The 19892-nt window shown below is 39.6% G+C and overlaps 1 protein-coding gene across 2 annotated transcripts in view; it reads right to left on the minus strand.

Moving 5' to 3' along the window:
- The window catches only part of LOC124142018 (zinc transporter ZIP13-like), an 84140-nt gene that overhangs the window by 3229 nt on the left and 61019 nt on the right, over positions 1-19892 (minus strand). For both annotated transcript variants that reach the window (XM_048393372.1, XM_046510244.2), the window contains exons 2-7: positions 17922-18026; positions 16890-16996; positions 13780-13986; positions 11579-11668; positions 9463-9576; positions 363-432 (exon numbers count right to left, since the gene is read on the minus strand). In XM_048393372.1, coding sequence (XP_048249329.1) covers positions 363-432; positions 9463-9576; positions 11579-11668; positions 13780-13986; positions 16890-16996; positions 17922-18026 — 693 coding nt within the window. The remainder of the gene's footprint in view (positions 1-362; positions 433-9462; positions 9577-11578; positions 11669-13779; positions 13987-16889; positions 16997-17921; positions 18027-19892) is intronic.

Here is a 19892-nt window from a genome sequence, read left to right on the forward strand (position 1 = left end):
TATATTAAATCTTATTTTGAAAGAGATACACTGTTCTATTTATCTGTAGTGTTGAGAGACACAATGTTGACTATCTGCTATAATAACACAATGTTGACCATCTCTTGTAATGACACAATGTTAACTATCTGCTATAATAACTCAATGTTGACTATCTGCTTTAATAACACAATGTTGACTATCTGTTGAAATGACACAATGTTGACTATCACTGTCGTAATGACACAATGTTGAATATCTGCTTTAATAACATAATGTTGACTATCTCTGTTGTAGTGTAGTACATATTGACTACCTGTTATAATAACACAATGTTGACTATCTCTGTTGAAATCACACAATGTTGTAATAACACAACATACCTGCGGCCTGTGCTGAGTCTGACACAAGAGCTGTCACAGCTCCGATAACACCCCCTGTAGCTGTGATTAGCTGCAAAGACACATCAAACCCTCAGAAACTTATCCCAGTGAATATTGTTTACGAATGTTAAAGTTAGTGACTGAGTATGATATTATGCAACTTTTAGCAATATTCCAGCAATATCAGCAATATCAGGGCAGGTGATACCCAAAATGGGCTTCACATATTGTACCCATGATATATGCAATCAAACCTAGGTCTTCAGTGTTACAGTGAGCGAGTGAGTTTGGTTTACCGCCACTTTTATCAGTATTCCACTCATATCAGCTTGATGTGGGAAGAAAGTGAGTGAGTGAGTTTGGTTTTACGCCGCTTTTAGCAATATTCCAGCAATATCATGGCGGGGGACACCAGAAATGGGCTTCACATATTGTACCCATGTCCGGATTCGAACCCGGGTCTTCGGCGTGACGAGCGAACGCTTTAACCACTAGGCTACCCGACCACCCGTTGGAAGAAAGCCCGAAGTGATGCAGGTCATAGAAGTTTACCACTTCGGTGAAACCCACGAGCACAGGTATGGTGCTGACAAATCTAGAAACATAATCGGGGTGAAACCGGGATTCGAACACACAATAATAGGTTTCTGTCGTGCCCAAGGGACACAACTCAGCACAGCAAATCGTGGCGCCTTAGATGACTGGGCAACCCATGCCCCCAGAAGTTCTAAGGCCACAGGCCCATAGACATACAAAGTCATGATATTTGGTATATCAATGAATATATACAATTAACTTAATAAATATTACATGTGCAGCAGCATTTTAAGTTTTAGAGCGTGATATATATACTTAGATTGATCGTACGTTCACATGTTGAAGACATAAGATTTACCAAATTACTGAAAGATGGATTATAGTGAAATGATGCGCATCAAAATAGCGAGTTCGTAATTCTGAATATTATTGGCATACTAAAAAGAAATGGTATTCATTTTCGACATTGTCCAATCCAAAATTTACACAATGTTTCCATAAATGTTCTTCTTGGTTTTCACTTTTATGTCTCCCTGTCTCCATCCTGAGCTTATGACAACCAGAACAGAAATGAGTTGGAGATATCCTGTAAGGTTTACAGTCAATGTACTTTAAATATCCTCTTGGCTATTTGTTCTTGGGTTGGTCAGCAGTTTAGCTTCTAGTCATAGAGAACTGAATCATTCAACTTTTGATAAGACAATTTTGCTGTGTCTGAGTTTGAGTGAGTGAGTGAGTGAGTTAGGAGTGAATTAGGACTGAACACTGACCAGCATTTCAGTTCTAAATGCAGTTCCTGTGGCCATGGTGGCAGTCATCACTTGTGAAAAATACAATATTTGTCCTCATTCTCTTGAAATCACAGTAACAGAATAATTATTTATTGGTAGTAGTTCAGAAAAAAGTAAAACATTTTAGCAACGGTACAACATGAATTGTATATTAAAATTGGAATTTATTAATATTTTTTATTCCTATTTGGGGCTGAATATCTGTGTCAGAATGCCTAGATAAATCCTGGCATAACTACATACAGAGAATACAAGAGAATAATATTTACTGAACTACCTAAACTATCTGTTTCATGTCAGTGTCCTTTGATTTGATTTTATCATGAACTCTCAGGGTGGTTAGCCTTGCAGTTAAAATGGTTGACCATCATGCCGAAGGGCTGGGTTCCATGCCCCACATGGGTACAGTGTGTGAAGACCATATATGGTGTCCCCACAATGATAAAACCGAAATACAACCCAACACTCATAGTGAGTGAGTGAGTATGGTTTTACGCCGCTTTTAGCAATATTCCAGCAATATCACGGCGGGGGACACCGGAAATGGGCTTCACACATTGTACCCATGTCAGGAATCGAACCCGGGTCTTCGGCGTGACGAGCGAACGCTTTAACCACAAGGCTACCCAACCGTCCCCCAACACTCATAGACTCTCACATCAGTTATGTACATACACAATGTGAACAGGGATGTGGGGTGGCATAGTGGTAAAAGCGTTCGCTTGTCATACCGAAGAATCAGGTTCAATTACCAAATGGGTACAGTGTGTGAAGCCTATTTCTGGTGTTCCCCGCCGTGGTCAAAGACTCTCACATCAGTTATGTACATACATAATGTGAACAGGGCTGTGGGGTGGCCTAGTGGTTAAAGCGTTCGCTTGTCACATCGAAGGACCAGGTTCACTTCCCAAATGGTTACAGTGTGTGAAGCCTATTTCTGGAGTCCCCCGCGTGATCATAGACTCTCACATCAGTTATGCATTAAAAGCAGTGAGTAAAAGTTGTTCGACAAGCAGTCTGCACTGTCCAAGCTATATAATGGCTGCCTGTAAATAACCAGTGGTCGACTGCATGAGCAACAATGCAAGTAATCAGGGACCCTGACATTTTTTGACCCTATATCAGTTGACAGTTGACATACTGAGGATCTATTCTACTTAAATTTTACCCTGAGTAGGTGAATAAGAAAATGTAACTTTGTACATTGTTTGTCTTGATTTTTGTTTTTGTTTCTTTTTATGATGTCGGCCTGTAAATAATCGAGTTTGGACCAGACAATCTGTTTGTCTTGATTAACACACATTGATTTAAGTATTTCATAAAACTAAACATTTTGTAAATCTTGTGTTTTTCATCTTGAATAGTCACTGATCCACAAAGCAGATTGCTAGGCAAGTAAAATAACCAGATTGCTTGGTCAGACTCACTGACTTGGTTGATGCATGTCATTGTATCCTATTTGCGTAGATCGATGCTCATGATGTCAGTCACTGGACTGTCTGGACCCAGCTCGATTATTTACAGACCGCAGTCATATAACTGCAATACTGCTGAGTGTGGCATTTAAAAACAAACAAACAAATCATTCTCTCTTTATCAAATCATCTAAAAACGAAACACAATGACATTAAGTGATAAAACAAAATAAATGATTTGCAAATGAATTTAAAAATAGCTGGTCCTTGTTAATAAATCAATTATAGTTCAATTTCTTTAACCTTTTCAATGAAATTGTCAATAACTCATTCGAGCATAAAAATATTAGCGACACATGTTACACGTGATTACCATCTGAAAGAGACCGCCTCACTTCCACACCTACAGATTTAACAGCTGGCCAGACTGAGGGCCCCACAGGTGGTCCTTGTGTAAGAGTGAAATTATCCTACCCTACATTTTATCCTGGGGATGAAATTGTCTAGTGTCAGTATAATTCTCCCTAGTGAATTGGAACCCATACCAGTGTTTAATCCTGGATAATATTTAGGTAGGATATAATCCTTGCTTACACTTGCACCAGATACAAATTTTTCAGCAGCATCCTTTGATGATAAGTACACTAAAAAAATTCTTTTACTTTAATGTGGATGAAAAATATTTAATTTTTTTTATTCTCAAACATGAATAGATGTATTGAAAACTGAACAAGTAAGTAATAATGTTCTGCACGTTCTGTAGGTCTTACTGACTGATCAGTTTGTTGGTTTGTTTGATTGTTTGTTTGTTTAAAACCGCATATTCATGCTATATGATTGTGGTCTGTAAATAATCAAGTCTGGGCCAGACAATCCAGTGATTGACATCACGAGCATTGATCAACACAATTGGACTACTAGGACAATGCATCACCCAAGTCGGCAAGTCTAACCACCAGGGTGCTGTTGTACAAAGCGATCTTAGCGCTAAGGTGATCGTAACTCCCATACCTTAACAGGGACTTACGACGATCATAGCGCTAAGGTTGTTTTGTACAACGGCACCCTGATCCCTTAGTCATGTGTTACTCAAGCATGGGATGCTGAAGACCGATTGTCACCCGCATCTTCATGGGTTGATTGATCACTCTTCTCTATACACAACAAACTGTTTGTCAAGACAGCCTATAACAGCTTGATGGAGTTCAGTTGGGTTCAAAAAGAAGGTTACACTTAAAATTGTATTTTCTTTTATGATTGCTGTAATTTTCTACTGGGGAATGAGTGAGTATTGATTTACACCACTTTCAGCACTATTCCAGCAATATCACATCGGGGGACATCAGAAATGAGCTTCACACAGTTTACCCTGGGATTGAACTCAGACCTGCAGAGTGACAAGGGAATACCTCAACCACTGGGCTACCACACCGCCACTTTACTAAGGATGAAAACAGTCAAACAGTTTATCTAAATTGTATGAAGAACATATAAATTGACAGGCAAAATTTGAATTGTATAAAGAATCAAAATCTTTTAAAAGCTTATGGGGTCCATCATTAGTCCAATTAAACACATGCATCCATGAAGTTTCCAAAGAAAAAGAGCATTGCGGTGTGTCTAAAAAATCATGTGATCAACAAGAAGTCCCTAGTTCCTGCCTCTATGGTCTAGTGGTAGAATGTCTGCCTGGATGGCGGAAGCTCCGGGGTTCGATCCCCTGGATTATCATGCCAAAAGACGTTAAAAGATGGTACTTGTTGTTACCCTGTCTGGCGCTAAGGGTCTAAAACAACGACTGGTCGGCCCGGAGTCCGTATAGTGTGTCTTAGTGGGGTATTCATGTTAAACTGCGGCATGGTATCTCAGTTGGCTAGCACTATACACACACACGTCATTATATGAGCACAATAATCTTGGACGTGACCCCATTTCACCTCACCACACCTAGTTATGCTGGCTTTGTTTCTATTATTTTGTGACGATTTATATTACTTAAATGATGACCGTCAGGGCCTCACCTTCGCATCCTCACAGATCAATATCCTATTAGACTATATGCTGCAATGATACACGACCAGCCCTGCTTGCTAATGTTAATATCTGGATTACTCTACTGGGAATCAATTGCATTGTCACAGGAACAAATGCACAGAACACCATGGAAATTGATTGCAATTGTTACATATAGCAATGTGCTGAAACTGCAATTCTGTGTTGTGGAGAACAGCCTACTGTGATTGGCAATGAATTCAGAACCATAACTTAACAAGTGGGGAGGATTCAGATCACTGAGGACAGAAATTAAATAAAACATTCACTGTTGGAAAGACCAGTAAAGATCCAGGATAGAGTAGGTCTTCAGCAACCCATGCTTGCCATAAAAGGCGACTATGCTTGTCGTAAGAGGCGACTAACGGGATCAGGTAGTCAGGATCGCTGACTTGGTTGATCCATGTCATCGTATCCCAATTGCATGGACCAATGCTCATGATATTAATCACTGGATTGTCTTGTCCAGACTTTATTTACAAACAGCCGTCATATAGCTGGAATATTGGTGAGCGCGGCATTAAAGAAAGAAATAAAATATAAAAGTATGATCAATCACATTTAAATATGGATGTCATACAGTGCCATGACATCACAAAATGAGGTTACAATGCCATGACATCACAAAATGAGGTTACAATGCCATGACATAACAAAATGAGGTTACAATGCCATGGCATCACAAAATGAGGTTACAATGCCATGACATCACAAAATGAGGTTACAATGCCATGACATCACAAAATGAGGTTACAATGCCATGGCATCACAAAATGAGGTTACAATGCCATGACATAACAAAATGAGGTTACAATGCCATGGCATCACAAAATGAGGTTACAATGCCATGACATCACAAAATGAGGTTACAATGCCATGACATCACAAAATGAGGTTACAATGCCATGACATCATAGTTCGGATATGCAACAGTTTGAGTTGTGCATTGACCAGAACTGATACCAGCACAACATCTTTACTACAGGAGGAGAATCAGAAATAACCACAGGAAATGCACAAACAAAAGTGCTGCTGAAGATGGAAACTAGAATTTCCAGTTCTATTTTTTAAAATTATATATTAGAACATTGTTTAGGGACCGGTAATTTATTAGATGAGAAGAGCCATGAAACAATGTTACATGTATTTGGGAGGGCCATGAAACAATGTTACATGTATTTGGGAGGGCCATGAAACAATGTCACATGTATTAGGGAGGGGCCATGAAACAATGTCACATGTATTAGGGAGGGCCATGAAACAATGTTACATGTATTTGGGAGGGCCATGAAACAATGTCACATGTATTAGGGAGGGGCCATGAAACAATGTTACATGTATTTGGGAGGGCCATGAAACGATGTCACATGTATTAGGGAGGGGCCATGAAACAATGTCACATGTATTAGGGAGGAGCCATGAAACAATGTTACATGTATTAGGGAGGGGCCATGAATACAATGTTACATGTATTTGGGAGGGCCATGAAACAATGTTACATGTATTAGGGAGGGGCCATGAAACAATGTCACATGTATTAGGGAGGGCCATGAAACAATGTTACATGTATTAGGGAGGGGCCATGAAACAATGTCACATGTATCAGGGAGGGGCCATGAAACAATGTCACATGTATTAGGGAGGGGCCATGAAACAATGTCACATGTATTAGGGAGGGGCCATGAAACGATGTCACATGTATTTGGGAGGGCCATGAAACAATGTTACATGTATTTGGGAGGGCCATGAAACAATGTTACATGTATTTGGGAGGGCCATGAAACAATGTTACATGAATTTGGGAGGGCCATGAAACAATGTTACATTTATTTGGGAGGGCCATGAAACAATGTTACATGTATTAGGGAGGGGCCATGAAACAATGTTACATGTTTTAGGGAAGGGCCATGAAACAATGTCACATGTATTAGGGAGGAGCCATGAAACAATGTCACATGTATTAGGGAGGGGCCATGAAACAATGTTACATGTATTAGGGAGGGGCATGAAACAATGTCACATGTATTAGGGAGGGGCCATGAAACAATGTGACATTTATTTGGGAGGGCCATGAAACAATGTTACATGTATTTGGGAGGGCCATGAAACAATGTTACATGTATTTGGGAGGGCCATGAAACAATGTTACATTTATTTGGGAGGGCCATGAAACAATGTTACATGTATTTGGGAGGGCCATGAAACAATGTTACATGTATTTGGGAGGGCCATGAAACAATGTTACATGTATTTGGGAGGGCCATGAAACAATGTTACATTTATTTGGGAGGGCAATGAAACAATGTTACATGTATTAGGGAGGAGCCATGAAACAATGTTACATGTATTAGGGAGGGGCCATGAAACAATGTTACATGTATTAGGGAAGGCCATGAAACAATGTCACATGTATTAGGGAGGGGCCATGAAACAATGTCACATGTATTAGGGAGCGGCCATGAAACAATGTTACATGTATTAGGGAGGGGCCATGAAACAATGTTACATGTATTAGGGAAGGCCATGAAACAATGTTACATGAATTTGGGAGGGCCATGAAACGATGTCACATGTATTAGGGAGGGGCATGAAACAATGTCACATGTATTAGGGAGGGGCCATGAAACAATGTTACATTTATTTGGGAGGGCAATGAAACAATGTTACATGTATTAGGGAGGAGCCATGAAAAAGCGTTACATGTATTAGGGAGGAGCCATGAAAAAGTTTTACATGTATTAGGGAGGAGCCATTCAAACGTGTTACATGTATTAGGGAGGAGTCATTAAAAAGTGTTACATGTATTAGCGAGGGGCCATGACAAAGCGTTACATGTATTAGGGAGGGGCCATGAAACAATGTCACATGTATTAGGGAAGGGCCATGAAACAATGTTACATGTATTAGGGAGGGGCCATGAAACAATGACACATGTATTAGGGAGGGGCCATGAAACAATGTCACATGTATTAGAGGGGGCCATGAAACAATGTGACATGTATTAGAGAGGAGCCATGAAACCATGTCACATGTATTAGGGAGCTCGAGGGGCCATGAAACAATGTCACATGTATTAGGGAGGGGCCATTAAAAAATGTCACATGTATTAGGGAGGAGCCATGAAACAATGTCACATGTATTAGGGAGGGGCCATGAAACAATGTCACATGTATTAGGGAGGGGCCATGAAACAATGTCACATGTATTAGGGAGGGGCCATGAAACAATGTCACATGTATCAGGGAGGGGCCATGAAACAATGTCACATGTATTAGGGAGGGGCCATGAAACAATGTCACATGTATTAGGGAGGGGCCATGAAACGATGTCACATGTATTAGGGAGGAGCCATGAAACAATGTCACATGTATTAGGGAGGGGTCATGAAACAATGTCACATGTATTAGGGAGGGGCCATGAAACAATGTCACATGTATTAGGGAGGGGCCATGAAACAATGTCACATGTATTAGGGAGGGGCCATGAAACAATGTCACATGTATTAGGGAGGAGCCATGAAACAATGTCACATGTATTAGGGAGGAGCCATTCAAAAGTGTTACATGTATTAGAGAGGAGCCATGAAAAAATGTTACATGTATTAGGGAGGGACAGAAATTAACATCCAGTCCTAAGTCCAATCTTGATAGATGACCAGTCTCTAATGATGTAATGTTCGATCTCCATAATGTCAGGAACTGTGGATGATAACACTATGTAATATTCAGTAATACGACTGCTCGTGATTGACAGAACAATGATAGATAGGGGTGTCATGATTCACCGATGTGTTGATGCATCGTGAATTTACATGGGACACTACAATACACAATACTCCTACCCATGTATCACTTGATGTTCTAATTCTGTACTGTTTTTCTAAATATAACCAAGACTGAGAACGGCCTGGGCTTCGTTCCACGAAGGGATTTTAGCCCTATGATTGTCATAAGTCAGTGCTAAAGTGAGGGAGTTACAATCATCTTAGCGCTAAGACTGCTTTGTGGAACAGGGCCCTGGGCTAGCTTCACCATACCCCCTGTGACCTAACTCAATTCTTAATCTAATTGCAGCAGATAAAGCAAGCCTAGATTAACCAATCATCTGAATAAAACACAAACTGATTAATAACATGACCTGAGTTCTTGCAAGGGTGCTTGGAACATGGGAATTTGAAGCAAACACATTCTGTATAGTATCCTGTCTCAAGTATCGCAACATGTATCGATACTAGGCAATTGTGACACCCTATGGGAGATCTGTGAAATCAGACACAGTTCTGTCAATAACAGTCTTGGTACTTACTTGAGCTTTTGCAGCTTTCCATCGATCAAATCCTGACCGAAGTAGTATAGCGAAGTCTCCAATCTCATGTGGAATTTCATGTAAGAGTATTGCTACAGTTGTCATGAACCCAACCTGGCAAAATATGGAGAACATGAAAACATGAAACTTGGTTAACTTCTTTATTATTTCTTCAAAATTTATTTTAACAGTATTTCTGTCTTTGTTTCTTTATGGTTTATCGCTGCGCTCAGCAATGTTCCAGCTATATGATGGAAGACTGTAAATAATCTAATCTAGACCAGACAATCCAGTAGTTGACATCATGAGCAGCTGTCAACATAATTGGGATACGATGACATGCATCAACCAAGTCAGCAAGTCTGACCACCCGATCCCATGAGTCACCTCTTAGGACAAGCATAGTCACCTTTTACGGCAGGCATGAGTTGCTGAAGACATAGGTTTGTCCAACCAAAATATAACTCCATAATTCAAGCCTATTTCAGCAAGGGTGGAAGCTTGACTTTTATAGTCAGTTAACTCCCTTGCCTCAGGAAGATGAGGTTGCTTGGGACCTACCAGTATTCTAACCCAGAATCCCACCGGTCAATTCCTGTTAAAGCATGGCCCCCTTCAGGTGACTACAAGTCTGCAGTAATACCTGACAGAGCTCCAGATAAGCTGCGTATCTGCGTGAAATACGCATCAGAAATGCAGAAATACGCAGTAAAATATAACCTAAGCGTATCAAATACGCAACGAACATTACAGATACACTACAAAAATATAACTTGTGCGTATCATCAAAATATTGTGAAGTAACCCTGCGTATTCGATTAGCAAATCAGCAACTTATTTTGAAATTATAAACGGGCAATCCGTCAACCTTGCCAACCTCCACGATGACAGTCATATCATGATCATTTGCCATCACACTTTCTTGTGGAAGTATCGTGGTATTTTTGAGTCCTATAAAGCTCTCGAACCCACACGACACCAGTTTGCAGGGACTAGATGAATAGTGTTTTTACATATTTAACTTAAATACCCACATGTGTAAAAACTAGTGGGTAACAGAAATTTGAATACGCAGATAGAATTACTGATACCCAATGATTTTAAAATGCATGGGTAAAATACCCACAACACCAACAGCTTATCTGGAGCTCTGCCTGACAAAAGTATGCACTTGGGGTGTAATGACTGTCAATGCATTTCAGTTGTCTATGGGCCATTGGCAAGACACCAATGATGAAGTTGAAATATCTACTGTACATGACCATAGATAAGCAGATCTCATAGCTAAGCAGAGGTATTAACTTGACCCTTGAAATCTATATGAACATGATGTGTCCATATATAAGCCAGGAAGTGAAAGGCAACAACAGACTGCCAAGTCGGACCTCAAGACCACTGGCAGATATTCAAGAATATATGATGAAAAATGTGGTGGGTATATTGAATAAGTCAATAAATTTCTAATAAAGATTTAACAAACCAGTCATCCACTCTCCTAATGTGGGAGACTGTTTCTGTTGTCTTTTTTCAACCTCATAATGATAGTTATGTTGCCATCGGTATTGATGACATTGATAGAAGTATGCAAAATAAGTACAAAAGACCTGTATTACCACCACCCATAGTTCAAACTTTATCATACTCTTTTAGTCAGAACATATTCATAAGTTTGCATCTACACCTGAAAATAATTAGAGCTAATTAAATCTCAAACAAGTTCAACATGTGCCTTATGGGAAGGCAAGGATGCTCAGAATTCTAGCTCAATGGTACAAATTTCTGTGGTAGTTACTTCTAGTGTGACCATGAGCACAACCAGCCAAGCAGGTATGTTCAGACCTCTACGCCCCAAACCATGAACACCTACCTTTGTGCTGACGATGAAGCTGCCTGACACGGCCAGCCAAGCAGGTATGTTCTGACCTCTACACCCCCACCATGAACACCTACCTTTGTGCTGACGATAAAGCTGCCCGACACAGCCAGCCAAGCAGGTATGTTCTGACCTCTACGCCCCCACCATGAACACCTACCTTTGTGCTGACGATAAAGCTGCCTGACACGGCCAGCCAAGCAGGTATGTTCTGACCTCTACGCCCCCACCATGAACACCTACCTTTGTGCTGACGATAAAGCTGCCTGAAACCGCTAGTCCATGGGTAAAGTTGTCTATACAGTTGGCCATCAAGTTCAAATAACCGCTGACCTGAAACAGATGTTGTTGTGCAGAATACAGTGGTATGCAGTAATCAGTGAGGTCTCAGTTTGTCTCATGATGCCTGAAAGTATCTAAATAATGTTGTGATTGAGTTTTGGAAACTTATGTGATATCCCCTGGAACACATCAACATCATTATCCTCCTCCTCCTCCTCCTTCTCCTCCTCATCTTCATCGTCACTATCAGTAGTTTCAAATGATCAAACTTACGTGCTAATATCATCATCATCATCATCATCATCAGTGGTTTCAAATTATCAAACTGATTTCTGACTATCAATAGATTATCATTATTAAATATCTGCAAACGTACATCAGTTTCTAATTATCAAACTCACATGCTAATGCTTTAAAGGGCAAGTAAAAAGCAAAAATAATTTGCGTTTTTGTTGTGAATATCAATTTAACTAGATACATTTAGTAAATTCTGGGCAAGAAACTTTCATTTTATTTGTAGAAAGTATTTAAATGTCCAAGTAAAATGGCTAAAATCACACGCTCCGTAATTGGCTTCCAAAACAAAATCCGCAAAGTTGCTACATATGTTGACTTTACTTGACTTTTAAAAGAAAATTGGTAGTACTTCATTGTCATCATCACCATAATCATCATCATCATGATTATCAACAGATTATCATTATTAAATATCTGCAAATGTACATCTTGAATCCATTAAATCCAAACAAATGCATGCTTCTATATCCTAAACAGCATAGCTATCATGTCACATGCATGCAGGACTCTCCTTGACTTTTCATACCTGTCAAACTCTCAGTAAGTTTACGATAACTTGTCACTGCATTATAGAGTGACTCAGACACGGACACTAGTGACTAGTTTGCTTGTCTGAGAATAGTAAAATCTGGAAAGAGTAGATTATGGTGGACAAATATCTTTCGCATACAGCGGTCCTGATTATTGGGATGTTACCAATAGTTTTTTATATTTTTGTTAAGGCCACACTCAGCAATATTCTAGCTCTATGTCAGGGGGGGTGGGGTGGTTTGGGTAGCCTAGTGGTTAAAGCGTCTGTAAGTCACGCCGAAGACCGGGGTTCGATTCCCAACATGGGTACAATGTGTGAAGCCCTTTTCTGGTGTCCCCTGCCATGATATTGATGGAATATTGCTAAAAACGGCGTAAAACCATATTCACTCACTCACTCACTCACTATATGTCAGCGGCCTGTAAATGATCATGTTTGGACGACACTATCCAGGTCTGTATAGTAATAATCGTGTCTGGACCAGACAATCCAGTGAATGACAACATGAGCATCGATCCACGCAATTGGGATCAATGACATGCATCAACCAAGTCAGCGGGCCTGACCACCCGATCCCGTTAGTCGCCTCTTACGACAAGCAGGTACCCATGTGAAACTTTGGCATGGTATCTCAGTTGACATACAATGGCATAAGTTCAGACAAGTACAGGCAGAAACACACACACACACAATACAAATATATATATTAGGCAATAATCTTGAACATGATGTTAAACCCTATTTCAACTCACCTAGTCTGATATGTGATGTGCAATAATTGCCTACTTCTACCTCTTAAGATATGTGTAGGATTAAGCATGTCCGAGGGTTCTCATGGTATTTAAAACCCGCTTCTGCAGAATAAAACTGAGGGGTGTTCATGAGGGGTTTCATCCCAAGGATAAGGGTTTTAAGTATCATAAAAACCTGAGGTTAAGTGTTTTATCTAACTTATAAACTAAAAAAAGAAACCTAAAACAACATTTATCAACATTTTTATGTTACAGCGTACTTTCGAGGAACCTAAGGAAACGGGCGTAAAATATCTGTTGCCGGCGCCAGTTCTTGAAAAGACATTCTTAAAAACATTATGTCTTATCAGCGCCTCGGTAGCCTAGTGGTACACTCACTGGGCTACAGATAAGAAAGTTGCGCGTTCGATTCCTCGGGAATATAAAGAACACTTTTGTCATTTGATATTACATTTCATTATATTGTATAAACTAAATGTCTCGCCAGAAACATTCACATGTAACAATCTAAAAGGTAATTGTATTAATAAAGTCCCCGGGATATTATAACATCCTGTTTTAGAGATCTAGGCCTTTCTCACCTTTATATGGTCTTTGCCTGAACTAGTTTCAGGAGTATTTTTCTGCTGAGTATCTGGTAAAGAGTCTTTGTGCATAACTTTTTTATTATTCACAGCCTCAGATGTTTTCTTGTGATTTTTATGTCTCTTCTTCTTGTGGCTATTTTCACTCTGTCTGTTCACAGGCGCAACCACAGGACTAATCTTTTCATCACAAGTGTCTTCCATCTGAAACATGGTAACAGAATATACGATTGCTGTTGCTGTTTCGTTGTTGAACGCCACACTTGGCAACATTCAATCCAAAAGGCTACAGGCTTAAATAATGAGAGATAATAATCTTGACCGTACAAATTTGACCCCTTCTGTGGTCTAGTGGCAGAGCATCTGCCCAGAGAGCGGGAGTCCGGGGTTCGATCCCCGGCCGCATCATACCAACAGACATTCAAAGATGGTACTTATTGTTACCCTGTCTGGCGCTCGGCATTAAGGGGCTAAAACAAGGACTGGTCGGCTCGGAGTCAGTATACTGTGTCTGAGTGGGGTATTCATATTAAACCTGGCATGGTATCTCAGTGGGCTGTAATTCGGCATCAGTCCAGACTCGTACAAGCAGCCATGAACACACACATGTGCATGCATGTCGTTATATAAGTGTAATAATCTTGAACACAACGTAAAACCCCATTTCACCTCACCTCACCGTACAAATCTTTGATTTTCCTTGGTCAAAGTGCTTTCAATTTGGGCCAGTACAATTTGCTATCTGGCTATGGAGAGATAACCATTATCAGAATATATTATTCCTGGAACAAAATAGCTTCAGATTCTTTTCTTCTGAAAATTGCATGAAAAGTCATGTGGTTTATTATTTTGTGTATTTCTTGACTTAATCAACAGGAGATCATTGTGTCAACAGTTCATGGCTATTTCTAGCTTAGTTTATGAGACAATTACATGTGACAATCTCAGTCTCTGCATATATAAATAGGCCTAGCATATCAGAAAATAGCAGTTATCTACGCAATTGGGATCAATGACATGCATCAACCAAGTCAGCGAGCCTGACCACCCGATGCTGTTGCATCAACCAACCCATTAGTCGCCTCTTACGACAAAAACAGGTTGCTGAAGACCAATTGTAACCTGGATGTTCGCTGGGTTTTCAAATTATATATTTTCAACAAAATTGGAAAATCAAACAACTTCAATGAAATCAGTTTGGATTATTAATGAAGCTCTGACAATGATACCAGAAGCCATCCCCACTTGGGCTGACACCACTGAGAGATTAATGTGTGAGTGAGTACGGTTTTAAGCCGCTTTTAGCAATATTCCAGCAATATCATGGCGGGGGACACCAGAAATGGGCTTCACACATTGTACCCATGTCAGGAATCGAACCCGGGTCTTCGGCATGAAGAGCAAACGCTTTAACCACTAGGCTACCCGACCGCCCCATTAAGAGATTAGCCTGGCTGAGGGCATGACAATAGTCTAATGGCTGTCTCAGGGAAGGTGGATATGTGGCATGCCAGAAATAGATAGCACAGGATTAGAGATTACATGCAAATCTACTCTAGATAATGTTTGTTCTTATAAGTGACTATCACAGATTCATATCTGATATCCATGAGATCACCAGGGGTGTGACTAATGATGTGCCAGGGTGCAGCATGGGAATACGCCATGTAGGTATCAGTTCAGATTAGGTTTATCGGCTTCTGTGATAGGGTATCCATCTGCTGTTTCATTGGAAGCAGAAATTCTTTGTACTTCAAAAATTTAAGTGAAAAAAGGCCTCATTTGTTACCATGGCTACAGGTTATCACTTTCATACATTCCCTTACAAACTGTTAGGAAAGGGCACTGGTTCTTCATCCTTAACCAAGATTTTCATTACCATCCTCAAGGTTTGGTTGTTTGTTTGTTTGTTTGTTTGTTTGTTTGTTTAATGCCTGCTGGTCTTATGTCTCAGCAGTGTCAGGCAAAGTGTTGATGATTTTCGGTTTTTCATGGTACAAGATTAAAAAGTATGCACATTAACATTTAAATTTAAATCTAAAAGCGAACCCCAACAAACAACCATTAAGTACATATTTTGATTCCAATATAATGTTGCATAAGATTCAACAAGGGAGGGGCAAGTGGGAACCAGTCGTCTCAGGCATCAAATTCGATGCTCAGAATTGTATCCAATGGGGCTGCCAGAAACCAAACTTGTGGGTTCTAATCCTGGTTCACCCTGATTATGTTTTTAGATTTGTCAGCACCGTACCCGTTCTCGTGGGTTTCACCAAAGTGGTGAACGTCTGAGACCTGGATCACTTCAGACTTTCCACACTGTGATATATTCAACACTAATGCTGAACACTAATGCTAATCCCAACTCCCTCACTGAAACAATAGTTACTCACGGAACACATTATTTGGGAGTGCATAACCATGAAAACCAGCAGAAAGCAACCAAACTATGGAATATGTACACACAAATGGAAACAGACTTGTTTTACCGGACCCTGGCACAAAACTATTTAGATACAAGTATCAAAATAAGATCATGCGTACACTGAAGATGACTGAAGCATAATCTTTACTCAAACATACACAAATCAAAAGGAATGTGTGCATCGTCAGAAAAAAATGCGACATGAGCGACTTGTAGTGTAACCACTGAGCTATAGTGATGTTTTGTCATTAAACAATATACTTTACTGTTACTGGTTCCATAAAAAATATGGCAGGTTAAATTTAATCATTACGATGCATACTTATGGTGATTGTGTCTTGTTTGTAATTTGTGTGTCTGTTTCTGTTTAAAGTGTGTACATATTCCATAGTTTGACTGCTCTCTGCTGGTTGTCATTGGTAACTTTGTTATGAGTTCAATCAGTACGATGCCAAGGTGAGCTTCAATCAACTTTTGGTTTCCTCTGTTGTATCAAAATTAGACACATACATATAATTTCTTGTAATCTTAATTAGTGCATCTTGATAAATATCATTTGAGGATTTAAGAGTTTTTTTTCAGTCCAGTAGCTTCAAATAGATCAGTTTTGATTATCATGGTAAAAACAGACCGTCTGGAAAAATGATGCTTTGACTGAAATTTCACTGTGGGTTTTACTTACTGGATTAAACTCATTTTCATCTCCAAATGTCTTCTCTAGAATCAGGAACAGTAGCAAACCATTGATGATCCAAAGGCCGATCCTTGAATGGCTATTGTGGACATCATCTGAATTGTAAAGATTATATTTGTAATTTAATCTGATTCATCAATTCTAAAAATAATGTTTATATATGTCCACAAACTGTGCAATCGTAGCTGTATCCTATTGACCAGAAAAACCAGTGGTTGATCGTATGAGCACATGTACATACCATTGTGGTACAATGGCACACAATCTGAAGCAGGTTATACCTTGTAACCATCTGATGGTCACAGGTGGATTCAGAGGGGGAGGGGGGTCCCAAGGGGGTACTCGACACCCCTTTTTAAAAATGTTGTAGGCAGAAAAATTGACTGAGAGAGGATTTCGATATTTTGGACCTTAAACAGATCTTAAACAAGACAGGTTTTTTTGGGCCTTGCTCTTCTATCCCGAACACCTCACAATGGTTGCCTCAGGACACATCCATCTGTGCTTACAATATCATGAACATTTCAGAACTCTAAATACTTCAAAGAAAAACCCCAATAAAATACATTGATAAATATAAATATTGTTTGTCGTTTAAAGCCACTAAATGATGGTGGTCTGTAAAAAAACTTTATCAGACATTTATTCAATATACCACTAATTTTAATAGAGATTATTTTAATAAGCATGGTCAAACTTATAAAAAAAATTAATTGTTACGCAAAAACTGTAAATGTTTCAGAAAAATGGTATACAAAATTATAATGTATAATCACAAATTATACACAAAAAGCTGTTTGTTCAGATTTATCCTGAAAACTATCTCATTCTACATCATGAACAACAGAAATTCCTCATCATAGACCTTCAACATCCTATTTCTATTGGTAATATGACTACTCTCAATCAGCACTAACTGACAGCCAAATTATCCCATGCTAAAATTGCTTCATCTTTCAGCAGCAATGTTTACCCACAGCTGCACATGCACACGCTGATTGTCCACAGATAAAGATCTACCTTTATCGAGGTAAGCCCACGCTTCCGGCAGCAGATGAAGGAAAACATCACCCAGCAATCCGCCCACTGCAAAACTTAACATCAACTTGAGGCGAGATGCAGCCGCTGGGAAAAATAAACAGACAAGATAAACATGATGTAAATATCATAAATATGACATAGAGAGGCTAAGTGCACTCCTGTTCATGGTCAGGTCGAACAGTAAGTTTGTAGGAAATATGAAACATCAATGCAAAAGAATAACCAGTCTAGATAAGAAACACTGATATCATTTGACAAAAACGGTAAAATAGCTGTTGGAATGGATCACTGCAAAACAGAGATGACACCAGGTGCTCGTGAAAATGGTAAGCATGTCCTGGAACACGCAGAGATTATCTTATCTTATACTGTAGTTCACTCCAGGTCAAGGTATGATAATTAAAGGGGAAGTGTACACGCAAAAATCACTTTCTTTCTTTTTCTGAACAAAACGCAATTTTAGAATTAATTAGTATCTGTGTTTGAAAATATACACTCATTTTTTTCACAGTGAAAGTAGGAAGCTCACAATAGTGTGAAAATGATATGCCGTTATGAGGCCTTCGTTTTTCGAGCTAAACAGGCCTGAGTTATCCCCCTTAGATTATGACGTAATTGGTGCCAATTCAACTGGGTCCCTGTCTATTCGCAACGCAAAAGATATCAAGTACCAGTTTGCGGTAAAACAACATGGCCTACGACACACTCCGGCGCAGTGGTGACTCAGCATAACACTATGCTGGCTGGCATCTGAGACGCTAGAATCACACACCTAGACCTACACCACGTGAAGCGGCTCTAACAAAGCATGATGACGTCATAATGTTTATCAATTGGCACCAATGACGTCATATTGCAAGGGGCATAAGCCATGGTGTTTTTGTTGTGGAAATAGAACACTTGGTAAATGTGAAAAATATAAATCGTTTTAATGCGAAAAATATGTTAATTAATTGTGATATTTTTATATTTTTGTCTATGACACTTCTAGGTTAACACTTTTAATGTGGAAAAAGTACAAGAAAAATAGGTTCATTTCCATGTGAACTTGCCATTTAACACAAAAGTGGGTGATACCTTATTCGACGTAATAAGCACCCCGCTCTAATAAGCGCCCACGGCGATATTTGCTAATTAATTGACAAGTGAACAATCCCAATTAGCACCCCTTCCGATTGATCAGATGTACACAAGACTTATTTATTCGTGTATAATACACACCTGTATGTTATATGCACCATTAATAATGGGCAATTAATTTCCGGAATAATATATCTGTCGTATATAAACATTTCAGTCTTTCAGCATAAACCACAAAATTTGTTTTTCAACTCTTTTTTTCACCAAAATAATATTCTAATAAGAGCCCCCTATTTCTAATTTTGAGAGCGCCCTGGGTGCTTATTACGTTGAATACGGTATTTGACTAAGCAGCAGACTGATGGCTGATTGGACAGCTGTAATTGTGCCAGACCAATTGGTTGTGACAGGCTACCTGTTAAACTGATGATGATCTTCATTAATGATCACAAGAAGTATAGGACAACCATTTATATCGAGGCATGATAACCTGTAGCCTACATCAAGAAAGAAAGCTGATTTAATGGGTCTATCATCAAGTGTATCAGAGATGCCACACCCACATAATGGTAATTAGGAATATCTGAATCCTGTCTATTGCACTGCTCTATGCAAAAATAACAAATATGTGTGAGTGAGTGAGTATGGTCGGGAATCGAACCCGGGTCTTCGGCATGACAAGCAAACACTTTAACCACTAGGCTTAGTAACCCTACCACCCACAAATATATGAGAGAGTTGCTGTGAAATGTGTGTGTGTGTGCGTGTGCGTGTGCGCGTGCGTGCGTGTGTGTGCGTGTGCATGTGCGTGCTGTCTGTCTGCTTGTACCACTCTGGACTATTGACAGCCAGTCCTTGTGTTATCCACTT

This window comes from Haliotis rufescens, unplaced genomic scaffold (genome assembly GCF_023055435.1).
Source record: "Haliotis rufescens isolate VD_foot unplaced genomic scaffold, xgHalRufe1.0.p SCAF_12, whole genome shotgun sequence".
In the NCBI taxonomy this organism is placed as follows: domain Eukaryota; kingdom Metazoa; phylum Mollusca; class Gastropoda; order Lepetellida; family Haliotidae; genus Haliotis; species Haliotis rufescens.